General features: G+C 49.4%; 6 protein-coding genes and 1 non-coding gene across 9 annotated transcripts; 6 read left to right on the top strand and 1 right to left on the bottom strand.

Moving 5' to 3' along the window:
- The first annotated feature begins 4,097 nt into the window (after positions 1–4,097).
- FVEG_05380 (hypothetical protein) lies at positions 4,098–7,842 on the top strand. Of its 2 annotated transcripts, XM_018893580.1 has the most exons (3): positions 4,098–5,612; positions 5,764–6,317; positions 6,450–7,842. In XM_018893580.1, the coding sequence occupies exons 1-3, from the start codon at positions 5,598–5,600 to the stop codon at positions 7,231–7,233; spliced, it is 1,353 nt and encodes a 450-aa protein (XP_018750448.1). In that variant the 5' UTR covers positions 4,098–5,597; the 3' UTR covers positions 7,234–7,842. The 2 variants fall into 2 exon arrangements, with proteins under 2 accessions (XP_018750448.1, XP_018750449.1); XM_018893581.1 differs by having other exon boundaries at positions 4,098–6,317.
- Positions 4,364–5,171, bottom strand: FVEG_15628 (hypothetical protein; the record flags this gene model as incomplete). Its single annotated transcript, XM_018904817.1, has 3 exons — positions 4,364–4,571; positions 4,793–4,832; positions 5,153–5,171. The coding sequence occupies 3 exons, from the start codon at positions 5,169–5,171 to the stop codon at positions 4,364–4,366; spliced, it is 267 nt and encodes an 88-aa protein (XP_018750450.1).
- A 288-nt stretch (positions 7,843–8,130) lies between the features above and the next one.
- On the top strand, positions 8,131–9,849 carry FVEG_05379 (hypothetical protein). Its single transcript, XM_018893579.1, has 3 exons — positions 8,131–8,615; positions 8,666–8,747; positions 8,806–9,849. Exons 1-3 carry the CDS (start codon positions 8,347–8,349, stop codon positions 9,475–9,477), a joined length of 1,023 nt encoding a protein of 340 aa, XP_018750447.1. The 5' UTR covers positions 8,131–8,346; the 3' UTR covers positions 9,478–9,849.
- Positions 9,850–11,140: 1,291 nt separating this feature from the next.
- On the top strand, positions 11,141–11,964 carry FVEG_05378 (hypothetical protein; the record flags this gene model as incomplete). The annotated part of the gene is made up of 3 exons (XM_018893578.1): positions 11,141–11,361; positions 11,412–11,561; positions 11,609–11,964. The coding sequence occupies 3 exons, from the start codon at positions 11,141–11,143 to the stop codon at positions 11,739–11,741; spliced, it is 504 nt and encodes a 167-aa protein (XP_018750446.1). The 3' UTR covers positions 11,742–11,964.
- Positions 11,965–12,624: 660 nt separating this feature from the next.
- FVEG_05377 (hypothetical protein) lies at positions 12,625–16,098 on the top strand. Of its 2 annotated transcripts, XM_018893577.1 has the most exons (2): positions 12,625–15,279; positions 15,367–16,098. In XM_018893577.1, the coding sequence occupies exons 1-2, from the start codon at positions 12,775–12,777 to the stop codon at positions 15,508–15,510; spliced, it is 2,649 nt and encodes an 882-aa protein (XP_018750445.1). In that variant the 5' UTR covers positions 12,625–12,774; the 3' UTR covers positions 15,511–16,098. The 2 variants fall into 2 exon arrangements, with proteins under 2 accessions (XP_018750445.1, XP_018750444.1); XM_018893576.1 differs by having other exon boundaries at positions 12,659–15,755.
- Positions 15,755–15,836, top strand: FVEG_15627. The gene has a single exon. It is a non-coding gene; the product is annotated as a tRNA-Gly (tRNA).
- Positions 16,099–16,940: 842 nt separating the features above from the next.
- FVEG_05376 (hypothetical protein) lies at positions 16,941–17,644 on the top strand. The gene is made up of 2 exons (XM_018893575.1): positions 16,941–17,263; positions 17,328–17,644. Exons 1-2 carry the CDS (start codon positions 17,068–17,070, stop codon positions 17,576–17,578), a joined length of 447 nt encoding a protein of 148 aa, XP_018750443.1. The 5' UTR covers positions 16,941–17,067; the 3' UTR covers positions 17,579–17,644.
- Positions 17,645–18,836: the final 1,192 nt, after the last annotated feature.

Here is an 18,836-nt window from a genome sequence, read left to right as displayed (position 1 = left end):
TAGGGTCTGGGTCGTTGCAGCTCATACATATTATACCATCCATGAATAACTCTGTATCATCCACTTTCAACACGCTCAATGTTGCCCTGTAGACCAAAGGTCGTGACCGAACATTCCATCTGCATCGAACCCTTTTGGATTAGTGTTAGGTCTTCTGCCCCCGGGGAAGAGGTTATTGTTGGGTTGGTGAACTGGACTGAACTGCATGTTTCTGGCGTATCACAAATCCACCCGGGTCCCAGCTGTCATGAAGCCCATACTCCAATAGGGAAAAGCCTATGAACCGGGCAGCGGGTCATGGGAGAGCCGGTCTTTGTTTGGTGCTGGTGCTTGTGCCTTATCAAGCACCCCGGATCGCCATAGTGCAGGCGGCTGGCCAGTGATTTGCATCGCAGAACAGACATCCAGGACGAGAGGGAGCACTGGACTCAGGCCATTGTTGCGCTACAATGCACTGTACTGTACAGCAGGCATTCTCGACGCCTTCGTGCCAATGTCTCAGAGTTGGCCAATGACCGGCATACTCGCACGGCAGTGAGGGAGTTTTTCTCTTCAATCCTTTGCCTACCTTAGCCAAGACAGGATCGAAGATCGAGATTGGTAAACTGTGGAGGAATGTTTGCTGAGTCTGATTGGCTTTGCCCAGGTAAGCTCAGAAGCTCCCAATGCGTCCCAGAATTCCACTCTGAGGCTCTGATGGAGTCTTTGCTATAGGGAATCCATCTTTTTTCTCACACCAATTTGAGCATATTTTTTTTATGTATTTTGTTGGTTGTTGGCTTTAATGTTAGAGTTACATCATATGTCAGAAAAATCAAAAAGTCAATGAGTAATCGACCCGAGAAGAAATGGTCGAGAATCCACGGCATGATGGTCTTCGACAAGGGTTCCATGGCAAGGGGAGACCATCTGATGGCGTCATTGTATCACAAACTTGAAATAAGAAAAAAAAAAAGTTGAAATCTTGTTACCAATTGTCAAAGCTACTAGACTTCGGCATTGTTTGTGTAAGAAAGACACTGTACAGAGCCACCGAGGAGTAATACGACCATTCCAATCAATGCTCCAGATCATTAGCTCCATGTGTCAAAGCCCAATCGTTGCCAAAAAATTGGCATTGAAGGGCATAGCTTCATTGGCAGTTTTTTTCCGACGTGAGCTGGGATTCAAATTGATCGTCGAAGCCCTATCTCAAGAGAGTAGTGGTCTCGGAGGATAGTCAGGAACATGTTGTAAATCTTGAGTGCTAAAGATGAATTTTGTGCCTTGGTTTGCTTTTGATCGAGTCAACATTCCAATTCATGTCTTGCGAAATTCAATAAACAATTACAGAAACAAGAGAGATCTCGATAGGCTGGACTAAGAAACCCGGCAGTCCAATATTTGATGTTGCACCTTTCCACAACTACCTATCACCAGCACTGTACGTACTGGATGTGTACTTACATACTTATGTATGCGCACAACAGGAATAGATATGTCAAGGTTTCTTCCCCACGATGTGATGCCTCCTCCTTATGGTCCTTGTGACCAACAATTGGTAGGCTTGTCAGGTGAGACCGGTCAATCATCCAGGACAGGTTTAGAACATAGACGGGATGATCTTAGCCATTTGAGGGGTAACAAACAAAGTGTACTGTACAGTATCTCTACAATCCTGGCTAAATATCACGAACCTATCCTATCGAACAGCGAATGTAAAATGCAACTGCGACTAGAGAGAGCTCTAGGATTCGACGTTACGTGCAGCTAATTGCCGCAAAGCATTGGCCATTGGGACGACACTGCGACAGCTTCTCCTCCCTCTGAGGTATCATCATCCATCGCTCGGGTTGTTTGCTACGTTGGCATATACACCCCCGCATCCCTTTTGCCTCTCTGCCTCTTCCCTTATTACGTGAGAATCTGGTTAATCTGGCTTCTTTCTTCAAGAGGCACAGTGCATTGCGTGTCGTCAAAGAGACCATACCATCTTTCAACTGAGCAATACGCCGACCGACTTCTTTTACCCTGCTGAGCACGGTTCCCTTTTCAGCTATCCCCTCTACTAATTAGTGATGCCTGGAGCCTCCGCGCTGCGCCTTAGTTGCGCTCTAGAGGCTAAAGATTGCGGTGGCAGCTAAACTCAGGGCATCTCCTTTTACTGTTCCCACAGAGTTCAGACTCGAGATGACAGCGCCACAGTGTAGTGGGCGTAGCTGACGAGACGCCCATGAAAAGGACAAGCAGCTAAACCTTCTGGGCGCTTGTTATAGACACGCCCCATGTCCATTTCGGGGAAACGCAACCAAGTGACTGATGATGAGCATGGAGACGATATCTCGTACTCGAAATGCGAGAATGTTCTCTGCGAGGTTTTAATATAAAGTAATAGTAATACGTTCCTACGCATTCAAATAAATAAGTTTTGAGGTTACATGGAAACAAACTGTGGTTCTGGCAAATAGCTGTCATTGCTTTCAGACAACAAAAAAAAAAAAAAGAGTTGGAAAAGAAGGGGTCTTAAACTTTTTTTCCTTGGATCGCCGTGGAATCAGCCATTGCCGAATAAGAACTCCTGTCCAACGAGCTTTTGCCCGACAACAAGAGACACAAAAACCATGTCCGGGCCGGGCTATATTAAAACATCAGCCCAGCCCAGCGATCAGTTGACCGAAGAAACAGCGTTATCTGATCAGATCAGGGCTCCTCACCTTGGCTTGAGTTGGGACGTTAAACCAAAAAGGAGTAGGGTCAAGGGTTAGGTCAAGGGTTTAGGTCTGAAGCGACGGGGATCATCACCACGTGTAAGTGGTACGCAGTACGGATACTGACACTGATAGAGGAGTCATTCAACGGATGTCAGGTCAGGACGTTAATGTAATGAGCCGGTTTGGTACAGTCTCCTGTTGGCATTTGAGAATGCTTCTTGCAAGTCATTCATGAATGACTGGTTGTGAATGCTCGATTTATCGCGGGACTCTAATCTCTCGTACCTGGATACTGCTGATGTGAGCCGCTTGCGTTTAAACTCTACGTAACATCCAGTCCATTCAGGTACACAATTCTAACTGCACAATTAAACTCAAAACATAAAAACTTCATGCAGCGGCCCATGGGAAAGGATTATGTACATACGTGTAAAGGGTCACTGAAACAGGCTTTCCAAACCTCCACACAAAAGGGCTCGAAACAAACCCATCCCTCCTTGGTCCGACGTGTTATTAGACGCGTCTCAAGCTGGTACAGCTAGCGAGAGACACGAGAGCCTCATTACATTCTCTCGTCCTTGACCTGAAGGGCTAGGTACTATCTCACTTATCTATTTACTGAAGCCCTCTTCCAGAAACGGAATTGAGGCTTTCATTGTATCGTGGGGGAACTCAAGCCACAAGAAGACGGAAGAGCTTATTCCATGAGGACAGTAAAAAGTTTCGATGCAGGGCAAATCGATCCCTAGGAGTAAGATTCTCGGTTAAGATTCTCGGTTAAGATTCTCGGCTCGCTTCTAAAATATCCGATGCAAGATAAGTCGGTCACTGGGTCGAGATGAAGAAAAGCTAAACAACTCTCGAATCAAATCGAGCACCGAGAAGGATACCTGGACCTTGGAAGCATAATCTGAGACACGTTCGCTATCACCGCATAGAAACGTATGTACGGAGTACTGTACTGTCATTTCCAGGTATGCTATCGACATGCATCGAACTATTGTTTTCGATGGTTAAAGTGGCTCGCGCATCGAGACCCATCGAGCAGCCCAGCAGCCCTCTTCTGTGCGACCTGTGCTTGGGTATCTGAAAACCTAAGACCATGGATCAGGGCGAAACATAGTCTATACAAAGAGTCCACTAGTTGTATGGAATCTCCCCAAGATAATCCTAAGATATCATAAATATTTTGTCACCTAAGTCTGGTCTCAAGTTGTCAGCCATCGCCTTCTAGCCAGGCTTGGCTTCAGCGAAGTAAATGAAAGAGAGTGAGCGCGCACCTTTGCAGTACAGTACGGAGACACACCGTACGAGTGTACAGCCCCTCTTTCGATTCCCCAGGCTTCAACACCACCCCACTCCATGTCCATCTCCAAATCAGTCCTCCCTCGTTCATTTCATCAACACCCTCTCCGCCCAGTGCGAGCTTTCCATTGCCCATCTCGATTAAGCCTGGAGCGGACGTCGGATGGGCTCGCCAAGCTAGACCACGGGGCCACTGTCCACTCTACCCGTCTCGGAAGTTGGGGAAATGGAGAGCGAGCAGGCAGAGTAGGCAGAAGTTCTAGTGCTGTGGCCTGTGGGTGAGTGAGGTGAGTGAGTGAACTGTACAAAATCGTGTACTGTATCATGTACGACGAGAGGATGAGAACATGGACGCGTCGGGTGACGAATCAGCCCAGAATCGTCCATGGCAGAGGCGATTTGACTGCTGATGATTCCCAACAAGAAAAACGGACGATGAGAACCCGAACGCGACCCGGTACGTCTCCCTTGCTATCGCACTTGGTCGACATGCTCCCGCTGAACTCTTCTTCCATCTCGACCGGCAACGTTTGTCCAGGCCAGACGGGCCCTGCTGATGAGTTGAGTGAGATACAGCTGCTCCAGGGAAACGGTTAGTTTCATCCCCTGGCCACAACGTTGTGCAGCGGACGAGAGGACCCTGGCACGTCTGCACTTCTTTTTATGATGGTGCACAAAGAGAACCATTACCCATTTCATACCTTATCGAGAAAAGCCTATCCAAGGATCCAATCACGGGCACAGCGCAAAGCACAGCGCCTCATGCACCACGAGGAGGGGAATGAGGGGATACGTACCTCGGATTTCCGCCCGTCTCCCTCCCGTCGTTGTTTCTCGCTGGTAGATGGTACCTGAAAGTCAACAATGAAGTTTATACACTTGCAGCTGCCTCTTCATAAAAGGAGTCAGGCACTATCGTGTCGTATCTCCTTCTCACATATCTATCTATTCAGGTCGCCAACAAGGGGAAGATGGCTCAGCCCCTGTTTGCCGTCCGATTGCGACGTTCTCTCTGGCCAGTTCCTTAATAGGGCGCATCGTACGCCCACTGTTTACAAAGGACACGCCCCCCACGAGCCAGGTCAGGCGCTCTCCCACTCCTCTTCCTTGCTGCACCTCAGTTCGGGCAACAGAGCCAACCAATTGGCTCGTCTTACACTCTCCACCTGTCGCCATTGAATGGATGGATGCCCCTGGGCTTAGGGGAGAAGGCGTTGGAACCGGTGGCCGCTCCAGGCTTGTTTGGCTACTTGGTTCATTCAAGTAGAGCCATAGAGGGAGGCCCCTCTCATACTTTCAAGGCCAAGGTCATGTTCAGTGATTCCTCAATGGGTACTAGCGAGGTGATAAAATCACACAGCCATCTATTCAGAGCCAAGATACACTCCCCCGCACCTTCTGCCACACACCTTGGCTGGTCTCCCAAAATATTATTTCTCGTTTGTCTCTGGGACTTTACTTCTCCTTCTTCAACACTTGACAACCTCACTTTGCAAACTTTCAAGCCCAAAAGCAACTAACAACACCAATCCAAACACATAGTTCGAGATCGACACGACTGAAGTCGGTCGAATCCTGAACATCCATCCCAAGTTGCCGGCAATGGCCTCATCCAAAGTACGCTGCCCTCAATCCTCAGAGGGAAACCGACCCGAGCCCTGCCTCATACCCCGATCTTGCCCTGTCATGATCTCTCCGTGCACGACCTGCCAGATGGCAGAACAACCTTCCAAGGCCCAGATTTGCTGATCTCCTTCGTCCACTTCAGGAAATGCAGCAGTCCTCGAGGCCATTGACTCAGAATCGTTCTCCGATGTCGTCCACGTCGTCGGCCCTGCCTGGCCGTCAATCCCACGCTCGGACGAGCTCGCACTCGCTGCTAACAGGTGCTCTGAACGCCAACCACCGAGTGACTCGACGCAAGTCTGTCACCAACCCGAATGCCAATGTGACCGCGATCGCCGCCGCTCTTCGGGAAAGTGAGCGTTCTTCCGCCTTGCCTATCGGTAGTGGTGGACGCCGGATGTCCAAGAGCGCTGCTGCCCGGGCCGCTCTCGTCGGCAGCCTTCCCTCTCCCCCCGCTAGTCTCCCGAACCACAAGTCGATACCCGAAACGAAGCAAGAACTCAATGGTAGCGCCATTGAGGACGATGTGAATGAGGGCTCGGCTGACGAGGGAGCTACCAAGTTCCAGAAGGCTCGTCAACGCCGTGCCAGCGATGGCCAGACTCTCAAAGAGAGCAAGAAGAGCAACAGGGTTGAGGTTCGCTGTGACAAGTGCGGTAAAGGCTACAAGCATAGCAGTTGCTTGACTAAGCACTTGTTGGTCCCCCTCCTCCCAATGACTTGCCCCAGCACAGCAGCTCTTATCTTGAGATGAGAGCTGTTTTTTTTTTTTTTTTTTTTGGCGTGTAACGTTTCGTATCCATGATCGGTGTCACTGACTGTGTCTAGGTGGGAACATACACCTGAGTGGGCTTTGACCTCGAAGCTGCTCATTTCCAAGCATCAGCAGGTTCAACTGCTTGAGGCTGCTTCTGTTCTGGTAACCATGAACGGCGTTGAAAACAGCGCTGACACCCCCCCCGAGTCCACCAAGGACTTCCAGAGTGAAGCTGGTTCATCCTCGCCTGCTGCGTCTGGATACTCCGATCCCGCTGAGCGACAAAGCTCTGCCGACACTACCCCACCTCCGTTTGCTGAAGGGGTCAATGTTGACGGCACTTCGTACCGAAACAAGCGCTTCAGCAGCAATGGCGGATACGCGACCAGCTTCCAGTCTGCTTCGGCTGCCTCCTTCGGAGCAGGAAGTATGCCGTACGGTTCAGGATTTGGTCACTACCGCCAGCCAAGCCATGAACACCGCCCAGGATCTTCCGGGCGTAACGCTACAGGCGAGGACGATCGGGACCTGGCTGCTGCTGTTGAGCTTCTTAGCTGCAGCTTTGGGAGCAACAACGGATCCCGACCTGCCATGGTTCCTGCTGATGCCCCTCCCGTTCCTCCGCTGCCAGCTCAATACCTTGATCAGGCAGCATCTCTGTCTGCAAGCTTCATTAACAGCTTTCCAAGTCGACAGCCTGAGAGCTTCACTCGTGGTGAGATGAGACGCCCCAGCGACGACGTCAGAATGGAGGGTAGCGGTGATTCGGTCATGGATGATGACGACTTCGAGATGCGTTCGCGCGGTCGTAGTGAAGATGATGACGATGGTGTTTTTGGTCGCATGGAGGAATGAAAGATTTTGTATGCATCACTAATGGGTTAACGATTGGGACGGAGTATATGTCTTGGGTCGGGCATGTTGGCTCTGGAGTTGGATTATATATGGGATGACGTCGATGGACATACACGTTATTCCTTCTTATTTATATGTACACATACCTATACAGCGTGTTGGTTGAGGTGGACCAAGCTCCGCCACGGATCTTTAGCACCGATGAGTTGGAAAGGCCCTTCTTTGCTTCGCCCAGGTTATTTGGGGATACAAGGAGCTAGATGAGATTGCATTGCCACGAGGTTAAAGTGAGGATTCGGATAGGCGTCGAGTTGGCACCCAAATAAAGACCTATCTATCAAATGGATCAAATATTGAGAATCACATTGTCGTGTTCTAACATTGACTCACCATGAGATGTGAATAGGAATGAAGAAGCATCAAATTGAGAAGAATGAGAGAGGTGATGAGACATCACGCAGTTCTTCAAAGTCACAACGGAGCAGAAGAAGATGCAGACTCTTCTGTTAGAGGACTGTTGAGAGAAGGGAGATAGCAAGATGGGAGAAAGCGAGCAGCTTCCTCCTCTTGACCACACTTGATTGAAGCGCGAATGATGGATCTTCAATTGGAAAAGAAGAAAGAGAAGAAGCTCATCATCTTGAGGAAGAAACTTCATCTTAGTCGGCTGGTGAAGCGATCCCGGAGGACAAGAAAACTTTTGACGTTGAGCCATGATGTCAAAATTAAATGGTGAGAGTGCCTGCTAAGATATGCGAAGTCTAGACGAGTCTTTTGTATCACCTACGATGAGTGTCCTAAGTTTTTCTTGTCTCCTCTACGCGACTAACCCATTGTCATCTTAGTTTTGAGTGTGGAGAAAATGAAGTCAGTTACCCTTGACGACGACGGGAACGACGTCAACGTCACATCTATTGGATCACCCCCACTCTGTCGCTCCAGCTGTCGCTATATTCCCTGACGCACAAGAAATACCGACCTACACTGCTACTTTACCTACTTCGGATACATAAACATCACCAACTATCAGCGCCCTGCTGTCTCTCCATCGCGACGCTCTCATACCTAGTATATATTTGTCCTAGACAAGTGGCGTGTCTCAACTCGGAGACGATGACTTCGCGACGAATCGCCGCGGCTGGCGATGATGACACAGCCCTGACGACAATTCCATCCTCGCCAAAGGAGGTCCAACAACCTCCGCGCACCTTTCGCGACGTGGTCCCCCGCCAGGCGCAGTTCCCTATCGCTGTTGCGACAAGCTTCGCGATGGCTTCGCTTGGATACAGCTTGCTGGGCGAGCTTACCAATGGCGAGCTTGCTGCTCTGAGCCGAAGCCAGGATACTTGGGCAGAGGTTTCGCTTCTTGCCGGATGGAGAGTGTGAGTCGGATGCGCTTGGGACTTGGAAGAAATACTAACGGTGATGCTAGGATTGAATTGACATTGGGATGGTATGGCAAGCTTGACAGCCTGGATGCTGCGATGCTGAATCTTCTCGCCCATGGCCCTCACGTCAGTTGACTCCACCCGTCGCAAAATATGGACCAGCAAAAAACTGACTGATAAACAGTACTACCTCCTCTCAACCTTTTATGAACTCAACTGGACTATTTCGGCTTCGGCTCTTGCTATTGATATTCTCTCAATCGCTGTGCCTTTCTTCCTGCTTCGCCCGCTCTCTACTATCCATACACCTTCGGCTGCCGCTGCTGCAGGTCTGCCCAACCGCGAGCTTCTCGATCTTCCTCTCCAGACGTACACGGCCGCTCTATCAACGGGCATCTACACCGTTGTCCTCGTCCTGTCGCTTCGATTCATTCTGCCTCGTATTCTGGTTGTCAACTACTCAGGAGTGCCAACATTGGAGCCCGCCTACAATGCTTCATATGCTGCCATTCTCCCCGTGACGACTCTTTTCGGCATCGCCGCCAGCACTTTCATCTTTGCGCCTTTCGCCACGACCGCACGTGCCCAAGAGGACGACAAGCTTAACGAGTTTGATCCCGTGGCTGCATCTCTCCGGGAGACCGTCTGGTGGAATGTGTGGGGTTACACTGTCAAGACCAAGGTTGTTATCCGTCGAACAATCGTCGTTGCCCTTGTCACCGCGGTAAACACGTTCCTCACCTCGTCCAAGACCCTGTATCGTGTCGATGCCTCTGGAGCTGCCGTGTATGCGGGCGTCTGGGCATTTGCTGCCATCTGCAGCGGTATTGGTCTGGGTTTCGTGGGCGGAGATTAAATGGCCGAGATATTATATTCTAGAAGGCTATATCAGCCTTACAAAGACGAACTTGGTGGGGAGCAAGGAAAGGGTGTCGAGAATATCCTTGATTTGAGATGGAGGGATCAATACCCTGGTTTCATTTATCGATCGGAGTCAGAAGGATTCAAGGCGTGGTTACTTGACGATGTTGTCATTGTCAAGACCCTGAGTTTTGATATTTATTGCCTTTTCTATGTAATTTTACCAGGTCTTTTCTTTTTCTGTTACTATGCTATCGTATGAATACCATTTTTAGGAGTTCTTCTCTAAAGTCGTCGATTCATTTCTTACGAAGTGATATTTAGGCAGATATGAAACACTGCATTCATCGCAGCTGAGACTGTCGAGATATCGCACAGGTGCCTTGACTGCTTGTTAGGCAACGATCGGGCATCCTGGGCAACGGCTTGGCGTCTTCTAGAAGGAAACAGGGTGGTGTGCGCCTCTAAACGGGGATACTCCAGCATCAGCGAATTAACAACAAGGAGAGGTCAGTCATAGGGCTGAGGCGCAGATCCAACTGGGGACAAGTCGATGTAAACTAGCGGAACTAAGAGACTGTACAGCCTCGGGCGATTCTTAACGAGAACAAGGGTTTCAACGTTAAAATTGCCTGCAGCGCGATACGATACAGTACAGACACTAGACTACGCCCGAGAATCAAGGCAGCAGAATTGGGTGCAGACTGATCGACAATTCGGTATACTCAAGGGGATGTCTCCCCAGGCAAACACCAGTAAAACGAGTCCTAAGCTTACAGGCCCTGCTGAGCTGGCTCCCCCATTTCTGGGTCTTTTATGACGCATTGGGCATGTGAATGCAAGAAATGGAGTTTGTCAGTCATGGTTCACTGTCGAGATTGTGAAATGGTGGTGTTCGTGGGAAAGAATGAGGCGTTGGCCCTGGTCTCGGTCCTGGATATAGGACGATTTGATACACCCCTGTTAGACATTTCTAGGCTGGGGGGACTCCACAAAGAGTGCCTTGAGTGTCTCTTCCAGACTCATGAGCCTGAACAATATGGTAATTATGTCAATTTAGAAGAGAGATAACATAAGAGTAGTGTTATCTTGGAATGAATGAATCAGTCACGGTAAAGTTGAAATGCCTATCAAGAGTCTGATGCCTGGTCACCCGGTGTATGTAGGTAGGTTCAAGATGAATCACAAACTACTGCTAGTCCTCCCATCCCTTTCTAGACCTGCATATCTCCATTGGCTAGCCCGATAAGCCTCTACTCTATTGCTCCAACCTGCATAAGGCGTCACGCCTTTTTGCTGCAGTGCCCGGCATCTCGGTATCCATCTACGGGTCCCGTGCCTGGCTTGAGTAATAAGGGTCCCCATATCGTCCTGCAAGATATGCCTTATGGCTGGGGCTAACAGAGCAAGGGGTTGTTTGTATGGACGTGAGTCTCTTGAGGCTCCAGTGTGCCTATGTATAGTTTCAACCTCTTTGCGCAAACGGGTTGAAAACATGAAGTATAAGAAGAACGGCCTGGTTCCTAAGGACAGTATTTCACAATTCCATCTTCACTCACATCTTTGCACAACATCTTACAATCACTACCGCTATAACAACAATTGCAATCTTCTGAGAGAACACCTAAAGCAAAGAAACACATCCAAAAGCCTTTAACATGGCTAGCTACTACAACACTACCGCCTCTTACGCTAGCCCCCCGGCTTTCAAGAGATCTCGAAGCATCAAGAGTGACCATGAGATCGATCTCAATGGACCCATTGAGGTTGTTGGATCCGTCAAGTCTGGAAGCAGCATCAGTCTGAACGGCGATGTGATTGTTCGAGAGAAGGTTGACGCCTATGGAAGCCTTGGTCTGAACGGAAGCATCAGATGCGAGTGAGTATGACCCTTCTCCTGAGTGGTACCCGAGACTGACAAAGAAACAGCGGCAAGGTCAAGGCCTATGGAAACATCTTGGTGAACGGATACACCGTTGCCAACGACAAGATCAAGGGTTGTGGAAAACTCCGAGTCGTGGGAACACTCGAGGCCACAGAATTGGAGATTTATGGAAACGTGAGCATTACAGGACTATTGTAAGTATACTCGTAGCTATGACCATGACTCAACTAACAAGATAAAGGAAATGCCGACGTCTTGTTGTCTACGGAACTCTGACATTGATCGGAAGCGACTCAAGCTACTATGTCACAGAGTCTGAGCAAGTGGCCGGAGCTGTAATGATGAGGGAGACTGAGCCCGACTGGGACTGGTAACTGGATGTTATGATGTGACGGAATTGTGAATGAGGAGTCACTTGTATGGTCAGGTGGCTATGGTTGGGGCTTGTTGTATTACTAGATTGGAAATTGTGTCTTGGGTTTACTTTTGGGAATGTATTTCGGTCGTTTTGCTTGGCGTTGGATACTTAGATTCATCATGGATTCAGTTCTATCTTAGAGGAGGAAGTCTTTCACAAGAACAAGACTGTAACAGGAGATATTTAGATTGGAATACACAGTTACAAGGGAACATAAAGTGCCATCACGACTAAGACAGCCAAAGAAATGCCCTTGGATTTCTCATGGACATGTCCAGTAACCCCCTGCTCAATGACCTCGAAGCCTTTCAGTCACCTCTGAGTTTTGTAATTCCGGTGTTGAAGCACACTCAGCTTGAAAATCGCCAATATCCAAGTCATAATCTCCCATGAAAACAATGCATTCTTGAAAATCATTCTCGGTAATCGGTACAAGTGTTGCCGAGTTTCAAGGTGACTCCAAGTTTCCACGGCCGAGGCATACTGCGCGAGAGGTTCCATGACCTATCATGACTCCTTAGGCAAGGCGTTCCGCTAGATCACGGGGACGCCTTGGGCTCCGACTAGACACCGGAAGCACACAAGATATTTTCTGTTCGCATATGCGCAGATTCTAGAACGCAAAGGCGCAAAATCATTTCCACGGCTGGAAGTTCCAAGTTGCAGTGCAGCCTGGCGTACCTACCTTAGGTTAGTAGGTAGGCAGCTTCCAGGTTGGTTCTGGAACTCGGACTTACAGCACTGTACCTAAAATCGATGAGTCAGCTTCGCGGGGTGCTCATTTGGGGCTAAGTCTTTTCGGGGCAAGCGCACCAAGGCCACTATTGACGTCGCCAACGAACTCCCGTCACGTTAGCTCTAGACGCGCAATAACCCACATCGACAAATGGCTTCATCCGTTTATCCATCGTTATAACGTCCTGATTTGCGCTTCACACACGATCGCTTTTGTCTTTTTCTCCTTTCGGGCGCGTCAAACCTAGACTGCGATGATGGGTGAAGCAACAGATCTTGATGGCGACACAAACATGGAGGCCATCTCTCCAACGACCCGGACTTTACCTCTGAAAGCGCCTTCGCTTGAGCGCATCAACAGTCTCGCATCTATGGAATCGCGCGTGGATCCTGATGCCCAGACCACTGTGACAGACTTCCTCGATTTCACCGATTATCTACCTTCCGACATCGTGCGATCCCTTACCCTTATCGGCCAACTCGACCAAACCTATGCGAATGCTTCCCACAAGATTCACGATTTGACAGCAATATGGGGTCGATTACCAACACTTCCCCAAGAGGAGCGCCCGGCGCCGGTTCAACTGAGGGCAGATATTTCTGAACAGCTGGAGCAAGCCATCAATTCTCGCACTTTCGCCCATGCTGAAGCTATCCGAATGTCTGAGAACATAAATCGGCACTACGCCAAGGCCAAAATTTTACTCTCCAAACTACGCAAGATGAGAGACAACTATCCAACAGAAGAGCCCAAGAGCCCTGTTCAGTCGAAATCGCCACAATTATCAAGGAGCAAGGCCCCGAATAAAGCTGCTGGTGATGGCCAGAAGCCTCGGCGTCCACAAGTTCCTAGGATTATTGTACCCGGCGAGATACAGGCGCCGTACGATCTTGACTATGACTCTTACACCGATGAAAGCGAAGTAAGCTCAGACGAAGACTCTGATACGCCAGCGCCAAATCGAAGAACGCCTGCTCCTGGGGCGCGAATCAAGGTCGTTACTACTAAACCACCCAAGACGCCAAACCGGCTTGCTCGTCCAGTCACATATGCTACGCCAGCTCTGAGCCAAGCGGCTGCTGCTAATAACGCCGCTCTCCTTCAGCCTCCGCCTGAAGATGCCGTTGTGGGCAGTCCTGATGCCCCATGGCTACAGCTCACCCAATATGAATTGGCCAAGTTGCGGAAACGTATGAAGAAGAATGCAACATGGACTCCCAGCGAGACCATGATCGCTCGCGAGCTCAAAGCTCTAGGACGTGGTCCTGATGCATATCATGAGGCCAAAAAAAAGGCCGAAGATGAAGGAGAGTCCTTCGAACCCCCAGTCCCCAAGCCGGTTATAGATTCCGAATCTGGGGAGAAACAACTTCCGGCCGGCGCTATGAGTGTCGAGGTACTCGAGGCTGAAGAGGTCCCGACCATCAACAGGGGCATGAAACTAAACGAGGCCAAGAAATTAAAGAGGGATAATCTCGCAAAGATGGCAGTAGAGGAAGCAGAGGAATCTGCGAGGAAGATGAACGAGGCTGCAAAGGCGCTTCTCAGGGACGGAAACAATAACAACAGTAACAACAATGGAAACCAAGCAACTCCAAAAACGCCAACATCTGAGACCCCCAAAGAGACTCCAAAGCCTGCAAAAACCCGGGCTGCATCGCGGTCGACCAAGCGAAAAAGGGAGCCAGAGCCAGAGGAACCCAACAACAGCAACGAGAGTGCTGAAAAGACGGAAAGCCAGTCCCTACGGCCTCAGGCCAAGCGAGCCAAAACCGAGACGCCAGTCCCGCCGCCTCCCCAGCTTACTTTGAATAAGGGCCCAAGTCCTGAGCAGGCATCGTCCGCGCCTACAGCGCCCGGCGGCCCGGCTGCGGTGCAACATACACAAACCCCTGTTCCCATACCTATCCCTGGCAGGACCACAAGAGGGTCGGTAAAATCTCCAACACCAACACCCGCTACCGCGTCGGCTACAGGACCTTCAAAACCCCCTCAACAGACTCCAGTTCCTCTACCGTTGACAGAAACTAGAAAGTCTGTGACTCCTGTGCTACCTCCAGTGAGAGAGAATAGTAAAAGAGAGACCCGAGGTGAAGCAGCAAAGCGAACACAGCAGGCACAACAGCAAGCAGAATTACCGCCGCCTCAAGTGATCCCGCCAATTCCGGAGATATCTGAAGAGGAGCCTCTCAAAACTGAGCAGAACTCATCCCCCGTCCCTCAGCTCCAACATGTACAGATTGCCCTTGCTCCCCCAACATCTCCCCCTCCCCCTCCTCCACCCTCACTCTCTCAACTTGCTCACGAAGCAGCAAGTAAGACAGCAAACAAGCAAGTTGCTTCTCGAGCGCCTACTCCTGGATTGACTACTGGCCCCGAAGGTCTTGCCATACGCCGGCCCAGCTCTCGAGGTAAAGCTGCGAGTCAAGAACCGCAGCCTTCGTTAGCTGCGGATCGACCACGACGAGCGAGCACCGCTCGCAACACACCGGCTCCTGAGCCTCGACCACTGAAGCGAACCAAACGGCCTGCTCCTGGAATTGTTAGTACCACCAAAAGCGGCGGTAACAGCGCTGTGGGTAAACGAAAGGCGCCACCGAAGAAGAAGGCTCGCGCGAAGAAGGATAAGGGGTCTGTCGAGGTCGAGCTGGAGGATGTTGACGATGATGGAAACCCGATTGACCCAGACGAGCCGAGGTATTGTCTCTGTAACAGAGTCAGCTTTGGCACAATGATTGCTTGCGAAAATGCCGACTACGTAAGCGACTCTACCGCCTCAAAAACCTACCTTTCCTCCTCAACGGCACGCATGAAGCAAAAAGACATGAAACTGACAAACCAACAGTGTAAGCAGGAATGGTTTCACCTCGAATGCGTCGGCCTCGAAGAGGTACCTGCCCGAACGACTAAGTGGTACTGTCCTGAGTGCCGAATTAAGCTCAACATCGGCGAGAAGGGCGAGGTCAGCGCCCGTGGTGTCAAGAAGTAGGCAGTCGTGACGGTAACGGGTGTCCTGGGGCCCATAAGAACCAGTGGGGATTTGCGTACGATGGAGGACGGATTTCAATGTTTTTAAGCTCCTTTTGAGCTCACGGAGATAATACCCTTCTGTTTATATAGAATCATGCTTGAATGTAGCCATCGACAACAGACATGCGCAAGGGATGGTTTTCTCATCAATGCTGTCCAAGAAGGCTCCATAGGACTCAATATCAACTCATTCCTTCAACAAAGCGTAATTGGTTTAGTGGTAAAATTCTCCGTTGCCATTCGAGCAGCGTCGGGGAGCCCAGGGTTCGATTCCCTGATTACGCATTGAAACATCTCCTTTTGCTCTAATGAGCTCTTAATTCTCTTTTGGTCGATATCGCGATTTTGGATCTTGGTGTTTTGGCTGGTGGTTGTCGCACTAAGGTAAAGATGGCAGTTTTGAGTTTAGGGAGTGCCTGCTTGGAAACGATGTCTTTAAGTTGAAACCTATTTTACTTGACGGGAAGCAGCTCTTTCCTGAATCTACAGACTACCAGTCTGCGCAGTGTTCCCTGGTTGGGAGGGTTTAAAGAAAGGAAGAAGGAACTCAATGGTATGTTCACACAAACTGCTCCATTCTCTATTGGGGTTGCAACTACGCGTGGTTTGTATGCATATCAGTCATGCCAAAGGACCACCAACTAAGTCGATTCCGCTCAAGACCTAACAGTGACGATTATAGTGCATGGACAATTCATCTGGTGTTACGACAAGCAATTAGTTGACTGATCTGATCTCTTTCTCAGACCCTTATAGGGTAGTTATGAATATAACTTGGGATGGACAGTGACATATATATCCATCAGTGGTGATGAGAATGCTAGCTAGTAATATAAAGAATACGTTGGAGATAAACATTATATACCATAACCACCCGATTTTGGATCATTACACTGTGACTTCAACTGAATCCACCATTGAGATACATCTTTGTATTGAAAACAACGTGTAAGCGGTTGTTTTTGATCGTCGTTGGTACTGTCATGACAATCATATATCCACATTTGCTGGCGTAGCACACATGATATCTCAACCTCATTCTTCTCACAATGATGTATATACCTTGGCTAGGGGAGGAAAGAAAACTTAGGACCTTGATCCTAAATGACAAAAAGACTTAGGTAAACTTCCATAAATTTAGGGTATCCTTACTAAGTTTAGGATATCTTTTACTGAGTTTACTTTGACCCCATTTCAAGGTTCGGTATTATCTTGCTCCTTGAGGGCTTGGGTTGGTCGAAAAATCTCCGAAGAAGGATAGAAAGAACAACTTCATTTCCTTCCAGAAAGAATTGGAGAGGAGCTTGAACGGCAACTTTCCGAAACAAAGTTTGCTACTAATAAGTCATGACGATCCACTCGGATGGAGAACAATTGCATCATGCTCTCCATATATGTCCCCAAGTTAAGAAATCATGAAAGAACTGATTTCCCGTCCTTGATCATCGCTCAAAGAAATTTCTTCAAAATTGTTCCTTCAAATTTTCAGAGACAGAAATCATAACACATACTCACCATGGCTCAGAACGCCCCAGAGAACTACGTGCCACTCTATGCTACCCAGGACGAATGGCAGGACAAAGAGCTTCAACAATTTGCGATTGACTTCTACCGCATCTCGGACAACCCTGAAGAGAATCAGCGTTGGGTAGACTCTTTCACGGAAGACGCAAGCGTGCAGATTGGCGCTGACAAGGCGCGCGGCTCAAAAGGTATTTCGATGCTTTCATCACCACCTTCATTCTGTTGGGGACAATAAGCTGATAAGGGCCATAGATCTGGTCGAATTCCGAAGTCGGATGTGGAAGCACATCAAAGAGCGCAAACACACGGTTCACAAAGTCTTTCCTGGGCGTTTCTCAGACTCAAATGAGTGCATGATCCTGGGAGACGTCAGCGTTACCACGACAGATGGACGGCTCAAAGAGGCTGCTTGGTCGGCACATGCAGTCGTCAGGAAGGTTGATGGACAGTGGAAGTTTAGCCAATACCGCGTCTGGCTGCAGACTGATGGACATCTGCTGTGAAAGTCAGGTTCTACAAAGATGATGGAACCAGCCGAAAAAAAAAAAAAAAAAAAAAAAAAGCAAAAATAAATTTGTGCATAGCCCTTTAGTTATTCAATGTCAAGCAGCTCGCTCAGAGAGCAACTGTAAAACAGCTTCACCCAACCGGATACGTCATCATAGGCTCGTGGCAGATGTTGACTTTTGCGGAGTAGAATCGACAAATGCCGAAGAATACCGTTGTCGAATGGCAAAGCCGGGATCAACACACGCCGATTGACGGGAGCTCTGGCAGGGAGAGCCCAAGGATAGAAATACTAACGACACACCCAAGAGGCCATTCAGGTGCCAATCTAATCCTCACTGTAGCAGCGCAGCGTTTCCTGAGCTAAGCCAAGGTTCACCGTCCCTTGCTTTGAGTGCTAAATCTGGGATATCAGCGTGTCGCCCCCCTGGTGATTAGAGAGGCACGGCCATGCTGATGGCGTAAATGGCATAGCTCACCTGACCCATGATCACGGCGTAGAATCATGTGGCTTAGCTGATCTATTGAGCCTTGAGAGGAATGGATGAACGATGACAGGTATCGAGACAATAAAGACTGCATAAGATCGAAGATTCAGTCGTCATCGTTGTGACCTTCTCAAGATAGCCGAGTATACTGCCCAGTATCATGGAAGCCTGTCAAACCTGTTATGATGGTGGATGACAAGGCAAGGTATCGAATCGAAAACCGATTCAAGGTGTAACTGAGGCGCTGTAACCTCCGGATTTGTACCCTCCCATTCACTCTCTGGCCAGCGCATGAACTCAACCCCGCGCAGGCCGGATGGACCTTGTTCCATTAAAGGCTTGTTCTCGTCATTTATCCAGAAACTGTCGAGGTCAACAGAATCGCGAACTACAGTATGTGCATATGCGCTTGCGCGCTATAACCGCGTGTACTGAATGTGTCAATCATGCCTCCCTATCCAGTTGCCCGGTACGAAAAAGAAACCTTTGATCTTCCGGTTGAGCTAGAAATGCGGGCTGTTTGGTTTGGTTCCTGACAGGCCGAGGCGTGGGCGTGGGTAGTGGCAGATCCGCCAATGCCATGGATGTGCCCGTCAAGATGATGTTCGGGTGAAAGTGGAGGTGGAGGTGGAGGGTCGAAGGGGGCGTCTTATCAACTCTTCAGTACAAGAACCACTTCCTTATCGCTTACAGTGCATGTGGTGATGATGCCCACTACCAGCCTCCACTGCCATACTGCCTATGTACTGCCCTCCCTAGGCCACCC

This window comes from Fusarium verticillioides, chromosome 3 (genome assembly GCF_000149555.1).
Source record: "Fusarium verticillioides 7600 chromosome 3, whole genome shotgun sequence".
Classification (NCBI taxonomy): domain Eukaryota; kingdom Fungi; phylum Ascomycota; class Sordariomycetes; order Hypocreales; family Nectriaceae; genus Fusarium; species Fusarium verticillioides.
This window is presented reverse-complemented; position numbering and strand designations above follow the sequence as displayed.

What these genes read in the sequence shown, in the direction of transcription:
- FVEG_05379 (XM_018893579.1), top strand. Translation starts at nt 8,347, where the DNA reads ATGACTTCGCGACGAATCGCCGCGGCTGGCGATGATGACACAGCCCTG. An exon ending in CTTCTTGCCGGATGGAGAGT is followed by an intron (nt 8,616 to 8,665) that starts GTGAGTCGGATG and finishes CGGTGATGCTAG; the next exon opens with GATTGAATTGACATTGGGAT. An exon ending in TTCTCGCCCATGGCCCTCAC is followed by an intron (nt 8,748 to 8,805) that starts GTCAGTTGACTC and finishes ACTGATAAACAG; the next exon opens with TACTACCTCCTCTCAACCTT.
- FVEG_05380 (XM_018893580.1), top strand. An exon ending in AGTTGCTTGACTAAGCACTT is followed by an intron (nt 6,318 to 6,449) that starts GTTGGTCCCCCT and finishes GACTGTGTCTAG; the next exon opens with GTGGGAACATACACCTGAGT.
- FVEG_05377 (XM_018893576.1), top strand. Translation starts at nt 12,775, where the DNA reads ATGATGGGTGAAGCAACAGATCTTGATGGCGACACAAACATGGAGGCC.
- FVEG_05376 (XM_018893575.1), top strand. Translation starts at nt 17,068, where the DNA reads ATGGCTCAGAACGCCCCAGAGAACTACGTGCCACTCTATGCTACCCAG. An exon ending in CAAGGCGCGCGGCTCAAAAG is followed by an intron (nt 17,264 to 17,327) that starts GTATTTCGATGC and finishes TAAGGGCCATAG; the next exon opens with ATCTGGTCGAATTCCGAAGT.